This window comes from Rhinolophus sinicus, chromosome 8, assembly GCF_057876585.1.
Source record: "Rhinolophus sinicus isolate RSI-liver-muscle chromosome 8, RSI-T2T, whole genome shotgun sequence".
In the NCBI taxonomy this organism is placed as follows: Eukaryota; Metazoa; Chordata; class Mammalia; order Chiroptera; family Rhinolophidae; genus Rhinolophus; species Rhinolophus sinicus.
In genome coordinates, this window is record NC_142508.1 from 34,965,922 (window position 1) to 34,983,663 (window position 17,742).

Here is a 17,742-nt window from a genome sequence, read left to right on the forward strand (position 1 = left end):
CACATTTTTCTCCCTCCCTGAACACTCGCCTCACATTATTTTCAAATTTGGGGGCAACGAAAACAAACATACATGCATTAGCATCCAATGATGTTTGTTAATATGTTGTTATACAGTAACGTCTTAAGAAATACGGAAAAGGTTTACTCTCATGCCCAGAGCTCGCATTGTGATGGGAGGCGTGTGACTTCTACAGAGAACTGAGGAAGCCTTGGAGCAGTGAAGACAGTGCAAAACAACTTTGCCCTGGGAGTGAGGCCAAACTAGCACTAAACAATGACTTCCATTTAACGCTTGGAAGGATAAGCTGAACCACAAAGTTATTTAATTGACTTCCAAAACATAGCTACGTACTCTTTTTAAAAAAGGAAGCAGATTCTGTTACTCAACAGTGTCATTTTCCTAGTGCCTGGCATGGTAAACCAGACACAGTCCTGCATTCATGTGGAAATGCAGAGGTTACTGCCACCCTCACAGGCTTAAAGGTGGCGGTGGTGGGGCCCATGTGTCCCCAATACACCAGCCTGGTCCCTGCAAACACTGGATGGACCATGGGTGGTCACCCAGCGCTACTGCCTGTGACAGCTGCTGTGCTGGGTGGAGGCGTTTACTAGAACAGAACTACACAGCCTTCGGTCATTTCCAGGCACTATGGTCTGGCGACTAAGAAGCAGTTCTTCTCCTGGGCTCAAAGTTAGCCCAGGGATAAATTCACCTCCCTCTTTCACAGCACAGTCCAAAGGGACCCTCAGCATCTTGACAGTGATGAAATGACATTTGTTCACAACATGGAGGACATCTTGCCAGTTGGACCTGATGAGCAGAGGGTGAAGAGCAGAGGTTGGCCAGCCCTGGTGTGCACTCCAGATGGCGGGAGATTTTTTTTTTTATCTAAAAAGAGGAAGTAAGGTTTCCAGTTAGCTCAGTTGGTTAGACAGGGTGCTCATAACACCAAGCTTGCCGGTTCAATCCCTGCCTGGGCCACTGTGAGCTGCACCCTCCACAACTAGATTGAAATAACTACTTGACTTGGAGACGATGGGTCCTGGAAAAACACTTTAAAAAATTTAATTTAAAAAGAGGGGGATGGGCAGAGAAAAGAAATTCAAAGATTCAGGGCCTGCCAAAGCAGTGAAGTTACAGAGGGCCTGCCCGGACATGCCCTGTATGGTAAGGCAGACACCTTTGCATGTGCCACGCGTACCACTAAGAAAGAAGCACAATCCTGGGTGTACGCTTTCCATTGTGGAAGCAGCACATATCATGCTTGAGAAAATGATTTCTCGCTTATCAGGTGGCTGAGGAGGCTGAGGGTTTGAGTGGAGCCCAGAGCAAAGTGAGGCCCTGATCTGAGGATTCTGAAGCCATGGCCATGTGACCTGCCAGACCCAGTGCTGCTAGCAGTGCCCACGTGTACTGGGAAGCTGTGTGAATTCTCTGCCTAGAACAAGTGGCAGAGGAGAGGCTTAGCCACTCTGGGCTCATGTCATCACATCACCTACAACAGAGAGCTAGATGCCATTCAGAAAGCTGCCTCTGATTTCCACCGGTTCCCAATAGCCACTGAATGACTGATGTGGAGACATCACTGCAACTGGAAATAACGAGAGGAGTGGGGGTTTTGTCCTCCCCACCAAGTCATGAGGTTGCAGTTCATTGCGGGATGTGAGTGGTAAATCTGGGGCCATGTACAGAGGTTCTGGAGGACAAAGGTAAGTCTCACAAAGATGTGGCTTAGATGCACATGACACCTCCCCATCCCAGTGAAGCCTCTCCCTCAGCTGTCATCCACAGCCTCATGACCTGGGTCACGTCTGGGCAGTATGATGTTTTAGAGAAGTGATGCTCCACGGCCCCAGCGGGGACTCTGAGATATACTGTTGAGAGGAAATGCCTTCCGGGAGCAGACATGGGTAATGGATAGGAAAATACACCTTGTTGTGGAATGAGAACCAGCTAGATGTAAAGATACACACACGGACTCCTCAAGGGTAGTAGCAAATGTCCGCCTATGTGGTCAGCGGACGGGAAGGAGAAAAATTGAATGGGAGGAGATGAGCACACCCAGGAAGGAGGCACGTGTATGGACAGATGTACAGGAGTGGGCACAAAGCACCTGCACCTTTGACTCAGATATAATGTCCCCTGAGAGGGCAGTTACAAGTCAGTCACAGGCACGTAAAGTCAGCTCAAGGAACATGAGGTCTGACACTGAAGTTCACAAACTCACCAGCGTGCGCTTACATCGTCAGCACCGTACAAACAGCTCGGGAAGGTCTCATAACCTTGGTGTATCAGTGTCTCACAGCTGTGTTCATGTGGACGTGTGGCGGTGTCTTGCTGAGTGGCGTTCATTATTGTTGTTGCGTGTTTTTTGTGCTGTCACGAGAATGTCTGAGCTTGAATTAGAGCAACAAACAAACATTACATTTCTTGTTAAACTTGGCAAGAGTGGAAGTGAAATCAGGGACATGTTAGTCCAAGTTTATGGGGATAATGCCATGAAGAAAATGGCAGTGTACAAATGGATTAAGTGTTTTTCTGAGAGGAGAGAATGTGTCACTGATGAAGAGATGTCAGGGTGGCCAGTAACGAGCAGAACTGACAAAAAACATTGCAAAAATTTATTGAATTTTATGTCAAAATCATCAGCTGACTGTGAGAAGCATAGCAGACCAAGTAAACATTGATAGAGAAACAGTTAGGAAAATCTTAACTGAAAATCTTGGCTTGAGAAAGGTGTGTGCAACAATGGTCCCGAAGGAGCTCAGCGATGAACAAAAGCAAAGGAGAGTCAAAGTTTCCCAAGGCCTTTGGGAGAGGCAAGACTATGTTTTGGGCCGTGTTATCACTGGTGATGAAACACGGATGTACCAACACGACCCTGAAAGAAAGCGTCAAAGTGCACAATGGAAGTCAGCCAATTCTCCATGACCAAAAAAGTTCCATCAGTCCAAATCAAGACTCAAAAACCATGTTGCTAAACTTCTTTGATTTCAGAGGGATTATTCATTATGAATTTGTACTAGCAGGACAGTTAACCAAGTTTACTATTTGGAAGAGCTGAAAAGGCTGTGAAAAAGTTAGATAAAAATGACCTGAACTTTTCTCCAGCAACTCATGGCTCTTGCATCAGGACAAGGCACCACCTCACAAGGCACTGTCTGTGAGGGTTTTTAGCGAGTAAACAAAAACTATATTTGAACATCCTTCCAACTCACCTGATCTGGCCCCCAATGACTTCTTTCTTTACCTGAAGATAAAGGAAATATTGAAAAGAAGACATTTTGATGACATTCAGGACATTGAGGGTAATACGATGGCAGCTCTGATGACCATTCCACAAAAAAGAGTTCCAAAATTGCTTTGAAGGGTGGACAAGGCACTGGCATCAGTGCATACCTTCCTAAGGGGAGGACTTGGAAGGTGACTGTAGTGATATTCAACAATGAGGTGTGTAGCACTTTATCTAGGATGAGTTCACGAACTTAATTGCAGACCTCGTATAACCAACAATACAGTAATAATTATGGATGGTGTCAGGAGGGTAGTAGACTCGTTGGGGGATCACTTCATAAGGTATACAAATGTCTAATCACTATCCTGCACACCTGAAACTAATATTGTATGTCAACTGTCATTGAAAAACAATTTTTGTTGTCACAAATTGTCCCTATTTATGCTGTGAGTTGATTTCTGCATTGCAGTAGCAGGTTGTCTTTTTCTTCTTTTTAAATGTTTTTTTCTTTACCCTGTATGTTATGTTTAAGTGTACAATGTCCTATTTGGTGTAAGGTTGCCGTTTCCTGTTTCTGTCTATTTGTTCATAATACTACTCATGGTGGTGAACACACAATGTGATATACAGATGAAGTATTACAGAATTGTACACTTGAAACCTATGTGACTTTACTAATCATTGTCACACCAATAAACTTTAACTAAAAAAAAAGGAGAAAAAGAATTTTTAAAAAATATCCCCTCAGAGCCCCACCGTAGACAATTCCTTAACAACCACGGGGCAGGAGGCTAGTTCCATAGATACGAGCCAGCCTCTGTTCCTCATCATCCCAGTGTTCCCACAGTGGGCCTCTGAGGCTAGCCTTGGTGACAGAAATGGAGGCTATTCTTGCGCCTGGTGTCAGGGACAGCCTTCCCCCAGACAGTGATCTAACTGCAGGCACCTCCTGGAAGTCCAGAGACCAACACTGTGTCCTTAATACTATGTCATTCCTTACGAACGCAAATCAGACATGTGGTCCCAAGTTGATTTCACCCCCAGTGGAATGCACAGGGGTTGATCCTAACGTGTGTGTGTGTGTGTGTGTGTGTGTGTGTGTGTGTATGTGTGTGATCAATGTAATCCTTTTTGTTGTCACACAGCAGCCCAGCAGACTGTCCCCCCGTGTCTTTCCTTAAGGAAAGAAGAGTCTGTGAGACTGTGCATCTCCAGGACTTTACATTTCTCTCTATTTAGTCTCCAAAAGAGGGTTTGCGGCCAAAGACGAGTAAGATCCCCCACGGGGTGGGGGGACAACTCAAGCCAGGGTAACCCCGTGGAGACCCCCGATGAGCTGCCTTAGAAAGATGTGGGAAGGGGCCTTGTCTCCCCGTCCCCCTGCCTGGGAAAAGCCGCTGCTGGCTCTGACTTTTCCCTCTCACCTAATTGGGAGAAAAGTCTTGAGAGTGATAAGATTAAGCTCTCTCTCCCTATGAAATAATTTCAACATGTAATATATGTCCCTTAAAAGAGTTGCACACCTCACCTCAAGGACTTTCTGCTTCGGCTGTTTGAAGATCAACATAATTGGTTTGGGTTGTTTCTATAACGTGATAAATGAGTCTCACAGACTGTGCCAAAAACACTGCTACTCCCTTGTATACTTATCATTAAAAATCTCCAGTCGGCTCAAATCTGGGCTCCAGTCTTTCAGAACTGTGAGACCCCTGGCCCTCTGAGATTTAACTGCATTAAGTCTCTGCATGTTTCTTTCTCAAAAACTTAACCCAAAGCCGCCCCTTCTCACACCCTCACTGCCCGTGTTGCGCTGGCCGAGACACCTTTTAAGTGTGTACTTTGATCAGCTTTGGAAAATGTAGAAATTCATGTAACAACTACAACCACAATCAATCTGTAAACACGGCCATCGCTCGTAAAACCCATGGTGATGTTTTTAGTCGACCTACGTCCCCCAAACCCAGACTGAAGGAAGCAGCTCTTAGGTATTAGTCTTGCCAGTTCAAGACAGTCACAGAAATGAAATCAGAAAGCGTGTAGTCTTTCATACTGGTCCTTTTCTCTGCATGCTTTCTATTTGGTTTTTTCGCTAGTTTAATTATGATCATGATATGTGTAGGGTTGGTTTTAAAGAATCATCTGACTAATGGTTTATCAATTTTATTGGCCTTTTTAAAGAATTGTCTTTGGGTTTCGCTGATTTTTGTTACAGTTTCTCTGTGTTCAGTTTCATTAATTTCTGCCCTGTGTTATTTTATTCTGCTGACTTTGGGGTGTTTGCTCTTCTTTTTCTTGTGTCTTAAGAAGGAAACTTAAAGATTAGAAACTGCTACTTAATATGAGCACTTGCTGCTCTCACTTCCCTTCTAAACTGATTTCCTATTTTCTATTCTGAAGTAACCACTTTATATGTCACTGGTTTTCGTTTATCTCGTGATCCCTTGAGACACAACTTTCAGAGTTTGGCTGTGCACCATGAAAAAGATTCAGAAAAGCATTGATGAAGTGCGGGTGAAAACTTGTTAAGTCTCTGAGAGTGAAGTTTGACTGAAGACATTTGAAGTTTGAATTGACTGGGAGACCAAAGACTCAAAGAACATTTTCTCAAGACATGAATGAGAAGTAAGTTGTGTGTTACTAGTGTGTGTTTTGGTGCATGAATGGGAATTTGTAACTGTAGAACTCTAGGTGAATTCTAGGCCCCGACGATCATTGTCAACAGAGGATCAACCTGCAGATATTTATGCTTTAAACCTGAAATTGTAAAGCTAGTTTTAATGTTCCTGGGTACCTTTTATGTAATTTATCTTTACATTATATACGAGAAAATTCACATTAAGTACAGACTGGGGATTGTGAATCAGTTTGGGGAAGAGGTTTTGTGGACTCTTTCATACTACAAAAGAAAAAAAATGACTACCAGGGAATTGGACTAATTTTCTTACCTAGTTTTTGAGACTAGAATGCTAAAAACAAAAGTATGAAGGAAATTAAAACTCCTTATTGTTAAATTGATCTGCAAAAAGCTTGTTACTAGAAATGAGTAGAACTTTAGTCTTCCTTCCAGGAAATGAGGATGTGATTGTCAGGCCTATGAGTATATTAGGTTCTTGACCTTATTGCCATGTAGTTTTTTACTTATTAAGAAGTGTTCCAGTGAAAAGCATGTTAGTAATATGAACTTCTGGTGTAGTTGGGAGTTCTACCATTTGAAAAATGTGGTATTTGCATGGAACTGTTGGAATGTTTTTGTTTTCTCAGTTTACCCTCCACTGCATAGAATTGAAGCTAGAAGTTTCCCTTTTGATAAAGAAACAAATTTGAACAAGTCATTTGTAAATTGATGTTTAGTAATGAGATAAACTTGAAATACTAGAATACATTATACGCCTAATCCTAGGTAGTCTTTTCAAAAGGTATCTCCTAACTATGTTTTTACATTGTTTGTCAAGATATTTTTTGTAAGAATGATTCACTTTTTTGGTTTTTGGTTTTATTTATTTATTTATTTTCAAGTGTGTTTTTCAGGCCCCATCAGCTCCAAGTCAAGTAGTGTTTCAACCTAGTTGTGAGGGCACAGCTCAAAGTGGCCCGTGTGGGGATCAAACCGGCAACCCTGTAAGAGCAACATGCTCTAATCAACTGAGCTAACTGGCCGCCCCTCAACATATTTTAAGTTATATTTTTTTTCACTTTTTAGAGCTGTTTCTTTGGGCTACTTTTTTTTAATTGAACTACAATTCATAAGGAGCAGCACTTTTTCTTTTTTGATAAGGCTTCTTATAACTATGGCTGGATGTTTTGCTCTAGTCTTCCAAAGAAGGGCCATTTTTTACACTCACTTCGAAAGTCATGTGGTCTTTAACTTGGGGGCTATTTTGCATGAGTGCTAATACATGTTTAAAACCCAGTAGACCTTGTCACATGTCACCCCATGAATGTGGACAATAGAGGACTACCCTGCCTGCAATAAATGAATTCTGGACTGAAAAGCGGGGGAAGAAACATAATTTTCTTTTTTGCATAAATCAAAAAATAGCCAGTGTGTGGAGTTTTCTTTTGAGCTCAGCAAATGAACCGAACTGAGACTGTTAATCCAGATTCAGGAAATTATCTGAATCTTGCTTTGTATAGATTTGGAATCTCCGTGCAATGTTAATGAAATCAGGAAGCTTTTACGGTTTCACATGTGTACATAGGCTCACTCACCTTTTTCAACATCTACTCCTTATTGAACTTTGTAAACTGGCATAAAATAGTTGCAACCGATTTTATAATTTTACAGTATAATACGTGTTATTTTTCAGAGACAAACCAAAGATTAATCTCTCGAGGTTCTTGCTACCTGCTTTAGCGGTATCTGGCAGAGGATCTTTTATATATTTGTAATAGATGAAAAATAAACTAGATTGAAATCCTGTTTTTTTGTTTTGTTTGCTTTTTTGTTTTTTTACTGCTTAAGCCATGTACCAAGAATTGGGTCTAAATTGTGTAGAATAAGTTAAACTTAACTTGCCTTCTATTAGCCAGTATGAGTGTATTTCTATAAGCAGAATTTCCACTGAACATCAACTAGGTGGTCTGTCACCAGAAGGTTTTGTTTGGGAAAAGGGAAAAGTCCTGCAACCCAGCACATGCAGACACATCCAGGCATGTGCATTCTGCCTTGTGTGCTAAGCTGGAGGGCACTTAAGACAGGGCGACAGGAAGTTAGAACCACAGTTTTATGAAAAGGTAGTTAGGACCATAGATCTCCACTAGGTGATCCCGTGAACGTCCATGAGTAGAGCTCTTACATAGACTTCACAGCCTGATGAAGTCCTAGTTCATCTTTACCAACAGTTATGTTGAAATAAAGATTTAAAAGGTAAAAAAGGAAAATAAAGGCAAATAAAGGGAACCTCTTGCCGACTACATATAGTTGGGTCTTATGGGAAATTCAACCCTGCAATCTCTGCCATTGTGCTTTCACTGTTTACAATTAATGTAACCACTGATAAGGCTGTTTGGGGTGTCACCTTTTATTGTTTGTCCACTCTTCCCCTCTATTGTTTGCTCTTCAGTTTTTCCTTTCCTGCCTTCTCTTGGCTTTTTGGAGAATTGTTTGTTATTCCATTCCAATTTATCTACTGCTGTTCTACCTATAACTGTGTGTGTTGTTTTTTAAGTGGCTATTATAGGTATTATAATACACACACCACATTGCAGAGTCTACACACAGGAACTATTTTACCTCTTCAAGGCAAATGCAGAAGCCTGACCACAAATATGTCCTATTACCCTTTACACTCTATACTGTAGTTGTTGTATGTATTACATTTACATGCATTAAAAACCCAACCAGACAATGTTACCATTTCAGCTTTAAACATCCACACGTTTTTTGAAATGCAAGAGAACTATGATATAACATTTACTTAAATAGTTACCATTTTTTGCTCTTCCTTTATTCTTGACTTTCCGTTTTCGTCTAGAATTATTTCCTTCTTGCCTGAGGAGCTTACTTCTTTTAAGTAGGTCTGCCGGCAACGAATTTGCTCAGTATCCTTTCCTCTCAGAATGACTATTTAGCTGCCATTCCTGAGGAAAATGTCCAGAATTTCAGGTTGGCTCTTCTTGACTCCCCGGACTTTAAAATCATCTAACCATGATGGTTTCTGACGGGAAATCTGTAGTCATTCAAACCATTTTTCCTCGGTACGCAACGTGGCTTTTTCTCTCGATGCGTTTAATTTTTTGCTTTGTTATCACTAGCTTATGATGATGATGATGTGTGTGGGCATGCTCTTTAAAGACTTATAACTAAGTACCTTGGACATGTAAATTTATGAGTTTCAACAAATCTGTGAAACGGTCAGCTATCTATTTCTTCAAATATGTTTTTTCTTCTTTGCTATCATTCTCCTTTTGCTGGGAGGTCAATGACATGGATTGTCTCACAGATCCCTGAGTCGGTTCATTTCTAAATCACTGAATTGCCTGCCACGCGGGCTCTTACCAGTGCTGGAGAAAGAACCCACAATGTGAGAGGAAGAGCTCCGCCCAGGGCAGCAGGGGCCACTGAGGAGCAGAAATTATTGAGGGGATTTGAAGGAAAGACGGTACTGACTTAGAAACAAGGAAGTCAGTGAAGGGAAGTGTTTAGAAGAAGGAAAGTCCGCACTCCCAGGTCACGAGGCATGGCCGTGCTTTCCAGTGAGAAATGGTGATCAGCCTTTTAAGCGTCTCCCCACACCTCCCTCTCCCCCAAGGTCGTCCTCCCCGTGATGGTCCCATCGGCTCCTCCAGGCACCAAGAAGAGATTGGAACAGCCTTCATTCAGTTCCTCACTCTCTTGCACCTCACACCTAATCATCAAATCCACACATTATGTCCCTGAGCTCCTCTTATCCATGTCCCCAGCCCACCACAAGACTCCAGACGTCTTGTCTGCGTCATCACATCAGCCCCCTTCCTCGTCCTCCAGTCGAGGCCCCACGGCTTTCTCCAGCTCACTCCTCTCTGCACTTCCAAGGGCCTCTTCCTATAACCCTATCGAGTCTGAGCTCCAACCATTCCACCAGTTTCCATCTTCAAAAAAACCCTGAGTTGCACCATCTGATATTCCAGGCTGTGAATGATCAGACCTGAGCTAAACTCACCAGCTCCAGAGCACACACTCTCCTCCCACAACCAAACCCTCCACCCCAAGCCACACACAGAAGCTGAACTTTCAACAGTTCTGTGCCGTCCTCGGCTGCTACCCCTGTCAGTTAGAGCCTAGCCAACCTGCCGGACCAAATAGCCATCCTGTCTCGTGCCACTCAGCTGTAAATGTACTTTGTGTTATAGGTTTGTGTAAGGGCTGTGGGAGAAAAGCACGTAAACGACTTCAAACACTGATCAGCACGCTGTCTTGCAAGTGTTATCAATAGAGCCTCCCGCATTACATTTCACACTGTGGTTCTCTCTTTAAAACAGAACTCGGTTCGTACTGTCTGTTACAGAACTTGCCCACTGACTTCAGCATAAAACCCAAAGTACTTGCACGGTGCTGGAGACCTGAGTGAGCAGGTCCAGGCTTCTCCTGGCTGCTCTCACGTCTGACAACACCTTAGGACCTTTCTGGTCACAAAGCCACCCAGCCACCACCGCCGGACTAACCCGCTTATACACAGGGTCACTCCATCCCCAAGAAGGACCCAGGTTACATAATGTATACATGTTACTGAATCTCATTGTTCTTTTTTTTCTTACAACATGTAACAATCTCACAACAAAACTGTAACTGAATTGTCTGCCATCAAATATCTGTAAAGTCTCTCTTCGTTCATCTGAGCCCATGAGTGCAAGGAAAGGATTTGTCAGCTTTGGCCGTCAATGTCCAGTGCCTGGCACCGTGGCTGGACATGGTAACTACTCAGTAAATTCTGCCTGATTGCCTGGCCAATGAGAGAAAGGACGAAAAATTGCATTTACAGAGTCTCAGGAAAGGGAAGTGACTTACCCAAGCTCACACAGGTTCTAGAAGAGGCAGCGTCAGAGTTGGAACAGAAATTGGGCTGGCTCACCTCCTGCCCTGCCTCCTCTCCCCTCATGTTCTGGGACCAGTGTCATCCTCTGGATTTGGCTTTGGCATGAGGTGGAGGCAGAGTGTGTGGGTCTGGTGAGACTCAGGTCTGGTCCAAAATATCCCACAGCCTGCTGTCTCCTCAGCCCCATTCCTCCAGGTGAGCAGAGCGAGGCCCTGGAAGGGGCTGTTCCCCTTCCTCTGAGACTGCAAAGAGGAACTCGTGACATGTTACATGGAGCCTGGACCTCGTCACACCCTGTGCATCTGTCCTGCTGGGCTCTAGGGACCATGAGAGGCAGCACCACAACCCTGACCCTCACTGCCCTTCTCTGCCTCGGTGAGCTTTAGGGGAAAGAGGAGGGATGGGGTCCCCTCCCCTCCCAGGTCCTGGTCCCTAAAAGACCCCAGGACTCAGGAGGGTCAGTGGGGACAGGATTTCCAGGGGGAAACGAGACGTGTCAGCCACAGGTCTGACCCTATGTTTAGGGCCCAAACCAGGCCTGGAGCTGCTATGTATGGGTGGGGGATGGTTCTCACAGGGAATCTCTTTCAGGGCTGTGTCGGGGCCCACAGGACCTGGTACAGGCAGGTGAGTCCTCACCCAGGTCTCCTGCTTCCATCCCCAAACCCCCTGGGCACCTACGAGAAACAGGGTCTGGGCTGATGGTGACCAGTCTGGAGGGGCCTTGGAGTGAGCGGTGGTGACACAGGGGTGAAGGGCACCCCTGACCCTTCAGGTCTGATTCCTTTCCAGGGGTCCTCCCCAAACCCTCCATCTGGGCTGATCCAGGCCCCATGGTCACCAAGGGGAGCCGTGTGACCATCTGGTGTCAGGGTTCCCTGCAGGCTGAGGCCTACAGTCTGTTTGATGAGCATGAGTCTCGAGCCTTGGATACAAGGGTCCCACAGGACTCCAGCAAGAAGACCGGTTTTGTTATTGAACGCATGAGCTCAACCACTGCAAGACGGTACCAGTGTGCATATTACACCAGAAAGAACAGTTGGTCAGAGCTGAGTGACCCCCTGTCCCTGGTGGTGACAGGTAAGAGCTGGGTCCCCTCAACACTGTGGGCTCCTCCTCACAGACAAAAGGAAAAGAAGTGTGTCCTCAGGGGGACCTCACCCCTCACAGCCCACACTGGGGTACATGGGGTGACTGCCCCCTTCAACACAGCTCTCTCCTCCTCCCTCAGGCATCTACGATGCACCCTCCCTCTCAGCCCAGCCAAGCCCCGTGGTGGCCTCAGGAGAGAACGTGTCCCTCTCATGTAGCTCACAGACTGGATGGGGCGCTTTCCATCTGCTTAAGGACAGAGGAGCTGACCCGCCCAAACGCATGATTTCAAGGATCAATTATGCGAGATGGCCAGCCCAGGCCCAGGCCCTCTTCCCTGTGGGCCCCGTGAACACTTCCCATGGGGGGACCTACACATGCTATGGTTCCTCCAGCTACAATCCCAATGTGTGGTCACAACCCAGTAACCCTCTGCATCTCAAGGTCACAGGTGAGGATATACCTGCTCAGCCCCATCTCTTTCCTGGATCCAAAATGATTGTCCTAAACCTGGTGCCCAGTGGAGCCCCGGGGGTCATGGAGGGTTGGTGACACTGGCCTCCTGGGACAAAACCACAGGCAGGAGGTTAGGAAGGGACCAGTGAGAACTCTCACTGAAGCCCGGTGGGCAATACGGGGTGTGTCCCCTTGGTACCACTGTCCCCTTCTCCCCAGGCGTGTACAGGAAGCCCACCCTCTCGGCCCAGCCAGGCCCACTGGTGCTGCCTGGAGACAACGTGACCCTCCAGTGTCACTCGGAGGCCGGCCATGACAGATTCGCTCTGACCAAGGGCGGGGGGCTCACACACCCCCAGCGCCTTGATGGGCAGCTCAGCCCCGACTTCCTCCTGGGCCGTGTGACCCCTGCCCACGGGGGCCAGTACAGATGCTACAGTGGACACAACCTGTCGTATGCATGGTCAGCCCCCAGCGCCCCCCTGGACGTGCTGATCACAGGTGGGGGCCCTGCCTGCCCCAGGTCCTGAGAGTCGGCTCAGGGCGCTGGGCCCAGGGTCACCCTGGTGGTGATGGGGTGCGGGGAGAGGGTCCAGGAGCAGAGGCTGAGATGCGCTGTGCTCTAGGGAGAGGGAGTGAGAAAAGGGGAGTGAGGGACATGGAGATAAGAGCCCCACCCAGAGGGACTGACAGGAGCTGAGATGGGCTCACAACCAGAACCCCTGGAGAGGGACGTGGTCCCGCAACTCAGGGTCAAGGGCAAGTGGGAGAGGGCGGCTCTCTACACCTCAGGGCCTTCCTCTCCCTCAGGAATGTACCGTGCACCCGCCCTCTCGGCCCAGCCAGGACCCTCGGTGCCCTGGGGGGAGAATGTGACCCTGCAGTGTCGCTCTGAGGTCTGGTTTGATAACTTCCACCTGTACAAGGAGGGGTCACCTGCTCCTCCCCAGCACCTGCGTCTGCGGGACACGGCTGCGCCTTCTCAGGCCAACTTCCCCATCAGTCCTGTGACCTCAGCCCACGGGGGCACGTACAGATGCTATGGTTCACGCAGCTCCTCCCCCTACCTGCTGTCACACGCCAGTGACCCCCTGCAGCTTGCGGTCTCAGGTGAGGAGCCCCAGCCCCACCCCTTTTTCCTCATGGTCAGTTCAGGACTGGGGAGCTCTGAGCTGGGTGGGAGTGAGAGTGACAGGAGGGTCAGCCGAAGGTACTCTGACCTCCCAGAAGGATGGACAAAGCCAGAACTCCCATCCCTGTTTCATCATCCTCGTCCCTGAGGCAGACATGTTCCCGGTGGGCAGAGGGAGGCTGGGGAGGACTCCGGCTGACCAAAAGGAGAGAAGGCCCGAGGCAGCCCCTCCAGGCTTCCTCGTCTCCAGTCCTGGCAGCCTCACCCAGAGACCAGCACAACGGCAGACTAGCTGAGGCCTCGATCCCCAGAGGGCCCAGGATCGCCCGCTATGGCACACCTTGTCTCCCAGGGGGGTTGGGAGTCAGGCAGACATGTGGGCGGACCACAAGGCCCCCAGGGCTGAGGCTGGGGCATGACAAGTGGGGCGTCATGGCAGAGGGAGATGTTGGGGCCCAGCCTGGGGGAGGAGCAGCTGGGCTGAAGTGGGGAGAAGGCAGCTCCTGCCCCTCACCTCCCATCCTGTTCCCTAGGCGGCTCTGAGGGCCCCCCCACCACCATGGAGACAGGCCTGCAGAGGGGTAAGTGGGGGTCTGTGGGGAGGTGGTGGGAGTAGCTCGGTTCTGGTCTTGCCTCAGCCACTTCCTGGATAAGTTCCTTCTCCGATTGCAAAGGGCGAGAAGGCTGCTTGGACAGTGTGTGTGCTGGGGACACAGGCGGTGGGTGCTGGGGACACAGGCAGTATCTGAGCTCCCCTCCATAAGCTTAGGGGAGCTCAGCCCCCAAGGAGCTGCCATGGAGTTAGGGAAAGAAGCCACACTCGTGATTCAAATCCCAGCTCTGCTACTTCCCACCCTCGGATCTTGGACAGTCGTGTTCCTCCCAAGTCCTAGGTTCACAGCCGTGGGACAGGGCCCCCGCTACCCCCTCCAAGTGCAAGCCCTCAGCACGTGGCCTGGCCCTGTTTAGAGGTCAGGAAGGGCAGAGCCCTCCTCCTGCACTTCCCAGATACACACACTCCATGTACACACGGGCTCCAGGTAGGGGAGAAGCATCTGGGCTGGAATGGGGAGGGGTGACAGGCGTTCTGCCTGGAGGAGAGGAGACAGAATAAATAATTAAAACAAACACGCAAAAGGGAACCCACAGCCCTGGGTTCCAGCCCCCGCCTCGCCACTTTCAGGCTGGGTTAACCTCTCTGTGCCCCCGTTTCCTCCTCTGTGAAATGGGTGGGGTGTGGTCAGCAATCCCCAGGTGCAGGACTGCTGTGAGGATTCAGGACATGAGTGACAGACCCCAGCACGTGCCCGGCACACAGTAGGGGCTCAATGAAATGGCTCATCCATGACGTCACTCGTGCCCAAGGTCTCCTGAATGTTCTGATTGGAGTCTCGGTGGCTTTCGTTGTGCTGCTGTCCCTGCTCCTCTTCCTCTTCCTCCGGCACCGGTGTCAGGGCAAAAACAGGACATCAGGTGAGTAGGGAACGAGGTGACCAGTGTCACAGGAGGGGGTGGGCTCAGAGCACCTGCCAGAGAGAAACCAGCCGAGGAAGGTCAGCTGAGAAAACCTCCAGGGAAAAGTCTGAAAAGAGATTAAACGTGAGTATACATGTACGTATTTTCGAGTATTCTTTTGGCTTTTTCAAACTTATGAAATGCTTGAAAACAAATGCAAGTTGTGTTTCTCGTTTTGAATTGCTTTCTCTTGAATTCTGCATGCAGGTGGGAGGGGTTATAATCTTCTGTTGTTGCGTCCTCCGAAGACCTTAGTGCAGCCCCGGGGGAGGGTTCTAGGGTGGGCTAGAGGCTGACCACCACCTTCCTGCAGTGGCTGCAGCATCAGAGCCTGAGGACAGAGGCCTGCAGAAAAGGTGAGCCCTCTCCCACAGACCCAACTCCCGCCTGCCCGCTGCCACCGCACTGCCCCTAACAATCCGTCTCCTCCCCAGCTCCAGCCCAGCTGCTGATGTCCAGGAGGAGAACTTGTGTAAGGGGACGAAGAAGGGCTGTCCTGGGGGAGGAGACGGGCCTAGAAAATGTGGGTGGGACATGAAAACCGGGTTTGGTTCAAAATAGTTCTGGGCTTCACGGTGAGACAGCATGAATCTGATAGTGACCCTGGCCACATCACTGACCCTCTCTGGGCCGCTGCCTGGCTGGCAAGAGATGAGCCCTGTGTTCTGTCCCCACCAGATGCTGTCGTGAAAGACACACAGCCTGAGGACAGACAGCTGGACAGTGAGGTGAGCTCCATCTGGTCCTGAGCAGGGCACCCACACCTCCTGTTCATACACTAAATCCAGGGGACACATCTCCACCCTCACACCACACAACTCAGCAGCCTCTCCTTCCTGGAAGCACGGCCCTGGGCTGCTACAACCTCGCACCCTCCTTTGTCTCCTCGGCTGGTCCCTCTGCCCTTGGAGCTGTTGAAGGCTCAGATGGAGAAGACAGGCTGAAGGTCAGGGCTGACAAGGGGCTGAAATCCAAGCCCCGGGCTTGCAGAGGCCCAGAGGAGCGCCTTCTAAAACCTGCACAAAGGGTCCTCCAGTCTGGCTCAGCCCTCGCTGTTCGTCTCTCCCATGGACCTGATACGGGTGACAGCAGGCTCGTTCAGCTCACTCTAACGAATGATGGCACTCCCTTGAGGGGTGCAGTGGGGTCTGACTGTCCCTCCACGCTGATGGCTCCACACCAAATCCCTACCTCCAGTCCTGACCTCTCCCCAGTACGAGACTCACACCTCCCAACACCCACGTCACAGGGGCTTCAACCTAACCTCTCCTCCCCCAGACCCCTAAAGACAGGCTGACTGGAGGATACGAGAACCAAGGAGAACCCCCATCTCCAGCAGAGCCCCAACAACGAAAACCCCCAAGACTGTTCTTTCCTCCCTGGTCTCAGGCTTCCCCACCCCAACCACGTCTTTGCTCTCCCCCAACTGCAGGTTGCAGCATCCGAAGACCCCCAGGATGTGACCTACGCCCAGCTGAACCACTTGACCCTCAGACGGGAGACAAGTGCACCCCCTTCCTCCCCGTCAGAGGAGCTCCCAGATGAGCCCAGCGTGTACGCCGCTCTGGCCATCCACTAGCCTGGGAAGGGCCCAGACCCCACTCCAGGGAGGGGCCTGCAGGGACCCTGGAAGGCACAGGAGCTGCCCCCATTGGAGACACAGCTCGTGACCCCAGCCAGCCTGGAGACCTGACCTGGACGGCCAACAGCTCCTGGGAACCTTTTGGAAGGCAATTGTTTCCAGGGATTCCATCCTTACACAACTCATCTTAGTCCCTACCTACCAAAGGGACCTCACTGACCGTAAGGGTCCCATGCAACTACCTGCAATTGAGGTTATCACTTTGCAAATGGCAACCTCGGGGTGAGAGGGGAGGGCCGCCTACCCAGCCCATCAGCTGCAGCTGTCCCTGTGAAGCTGAGTGCTTAACTGACCTCAGAGCCCAAAAGCCCCCACAGGGCCCAACTAGAGGGTGCAGAGGGGTTGCTCAATTCGTTTCTCATTTCCTGAGACCAAGCCCCTTCCTCCCCAGCCCAGTGCAGCTGTGGAGAAAAGGGAAGTCCGCTCCCTCCTGACCGTCAGTGGTTTCAGACTCCAAATGCAGGGGGAGGGGTGCCTTCAGTGTCCCTTCCCACAGACCAGAATCCATTTCCCACTTCTAAGACACAGAACTGCAGACCTCATCAATCACACCCCTAACGAGCTGTGAAGTGAGCCTGCGATCTTGTCAACCGTTCCCTACCAAAAACCAATTAAAAGAGGTGGATGGGGTCAGCTCTCAGCTCCCACCGCCCCCCTTGCCCCGACTTCTCTTCCCGGGGTCAGGGTTAGAGCTGGAGATGTGAGCTGACCCTGACCCCACTTGCTATGGACTCCCTCTGCCTGGAGCTGCCTCTTCCCCACCCCCACATGCAAACTGCTGGCTTCATTTCCTTCTGGTTGACTCCACCTTCCTGTAACACCCTTGGCCCCCCTGCTGTGGCGTCAGGACTGTAGCTCCCGCCCCAGGAGAAGGACCATGGTCTAAGAGGCAGTCACAGCAGCTAAGTGCCGGCTGCAGCACATGCGAAACTGGACAGACAGAGTAGTGGCATGGCCCGAGCAAGGATCACAATGCTCATTCATGACGCAGTCCCCATTTTCTCAGGGATCATTTTGGAGATGATCCCTTTGTATAGATGTTGAACTATGTTGTACACCGGAAACTTACATTAAAATAAAAAGCCCACGAGGATCTGACCCAACCAGGCTAGCCAGACCCGTTCTACGCAGGGCAATACTTCCAAGTGTGGAA

General features: G+C 49.2%; 1 protein-coding gene and 1 long non-coding RNA gene across 5 annotated transcripts; one reads left to right on the top strand and one right to left on the bottom strand.

Annotated features, from left to right (window-relative positions):
* Positions 1 to 303: 303 nt before the first annotated feature.
* On the bottom strand, positions 304 to 10,940 carry LOC141567707 (uncharacterized). The gene is made up of 3 exons (XR_016021982.1): positions 8,668 to 10,940; positions 2,231 to 2,399; positions 304 to 891 (listed from the first exon to the last, which is right to left on the bottom strand). It is a non-coding gene; the product is annotated as an uncharacterized LOC141567707 (long non-coding RNA).
* Positions 5,640 to 17,692, top strand: LOC109437002 (leukocyte immunoglobulin-like receptor subfamily A member 3). 4 transcript variants are annotated; one of them, XM_088800026.1, is made up of 14 exons: positions 5,641 to 5,860; positions 10,934 to 11,127; positions 11,344 to 11,379; positions 11,545 to 11,832; positions 11,984 to 12,295; positions 12,520 to 12,801; positions 13,111 to 13,410; positions 13,966 to 14,013; positions 14,320 to 14,472; positions 14,798 to 14,905; positions 15,261 to 15,303; positions 15,382 to 15,419; positions 15,626 to 15,675; positions 16,380 to 17,692. In XM_088800026.1, exons 1-14 carry the CDS (start codon positions 5,850 to 5,852, stop codon positions 16,524 to 16,526), a joined length of 2,010 nt encoding a protein of 669 aa, XP_088656152.1. In that variant the 5' UTR covers positions 5,641 to 5,849; the 3' UTR covers positions 16,527 to 17,692. The 4 variants fall into 4 exon arrangements, 2 of the variants coding, with proteins under 2 accessions (XP_088656152.1, XP_074172077.2); XR_016021981.1 differs by lacking the exon at positions 16,380 to 17,692 and having other exon boundaries at positions 5,640 to 5,860; positions 15,155 to 15,303; XM_074315976.2 differs by lacking the exon at positions 14,320 to 14,472 and having other exon boundaries at positions 5,644 to 5,860.
* Positions 17,693 to 17,742: the final 50 nt, after the last annotated feature.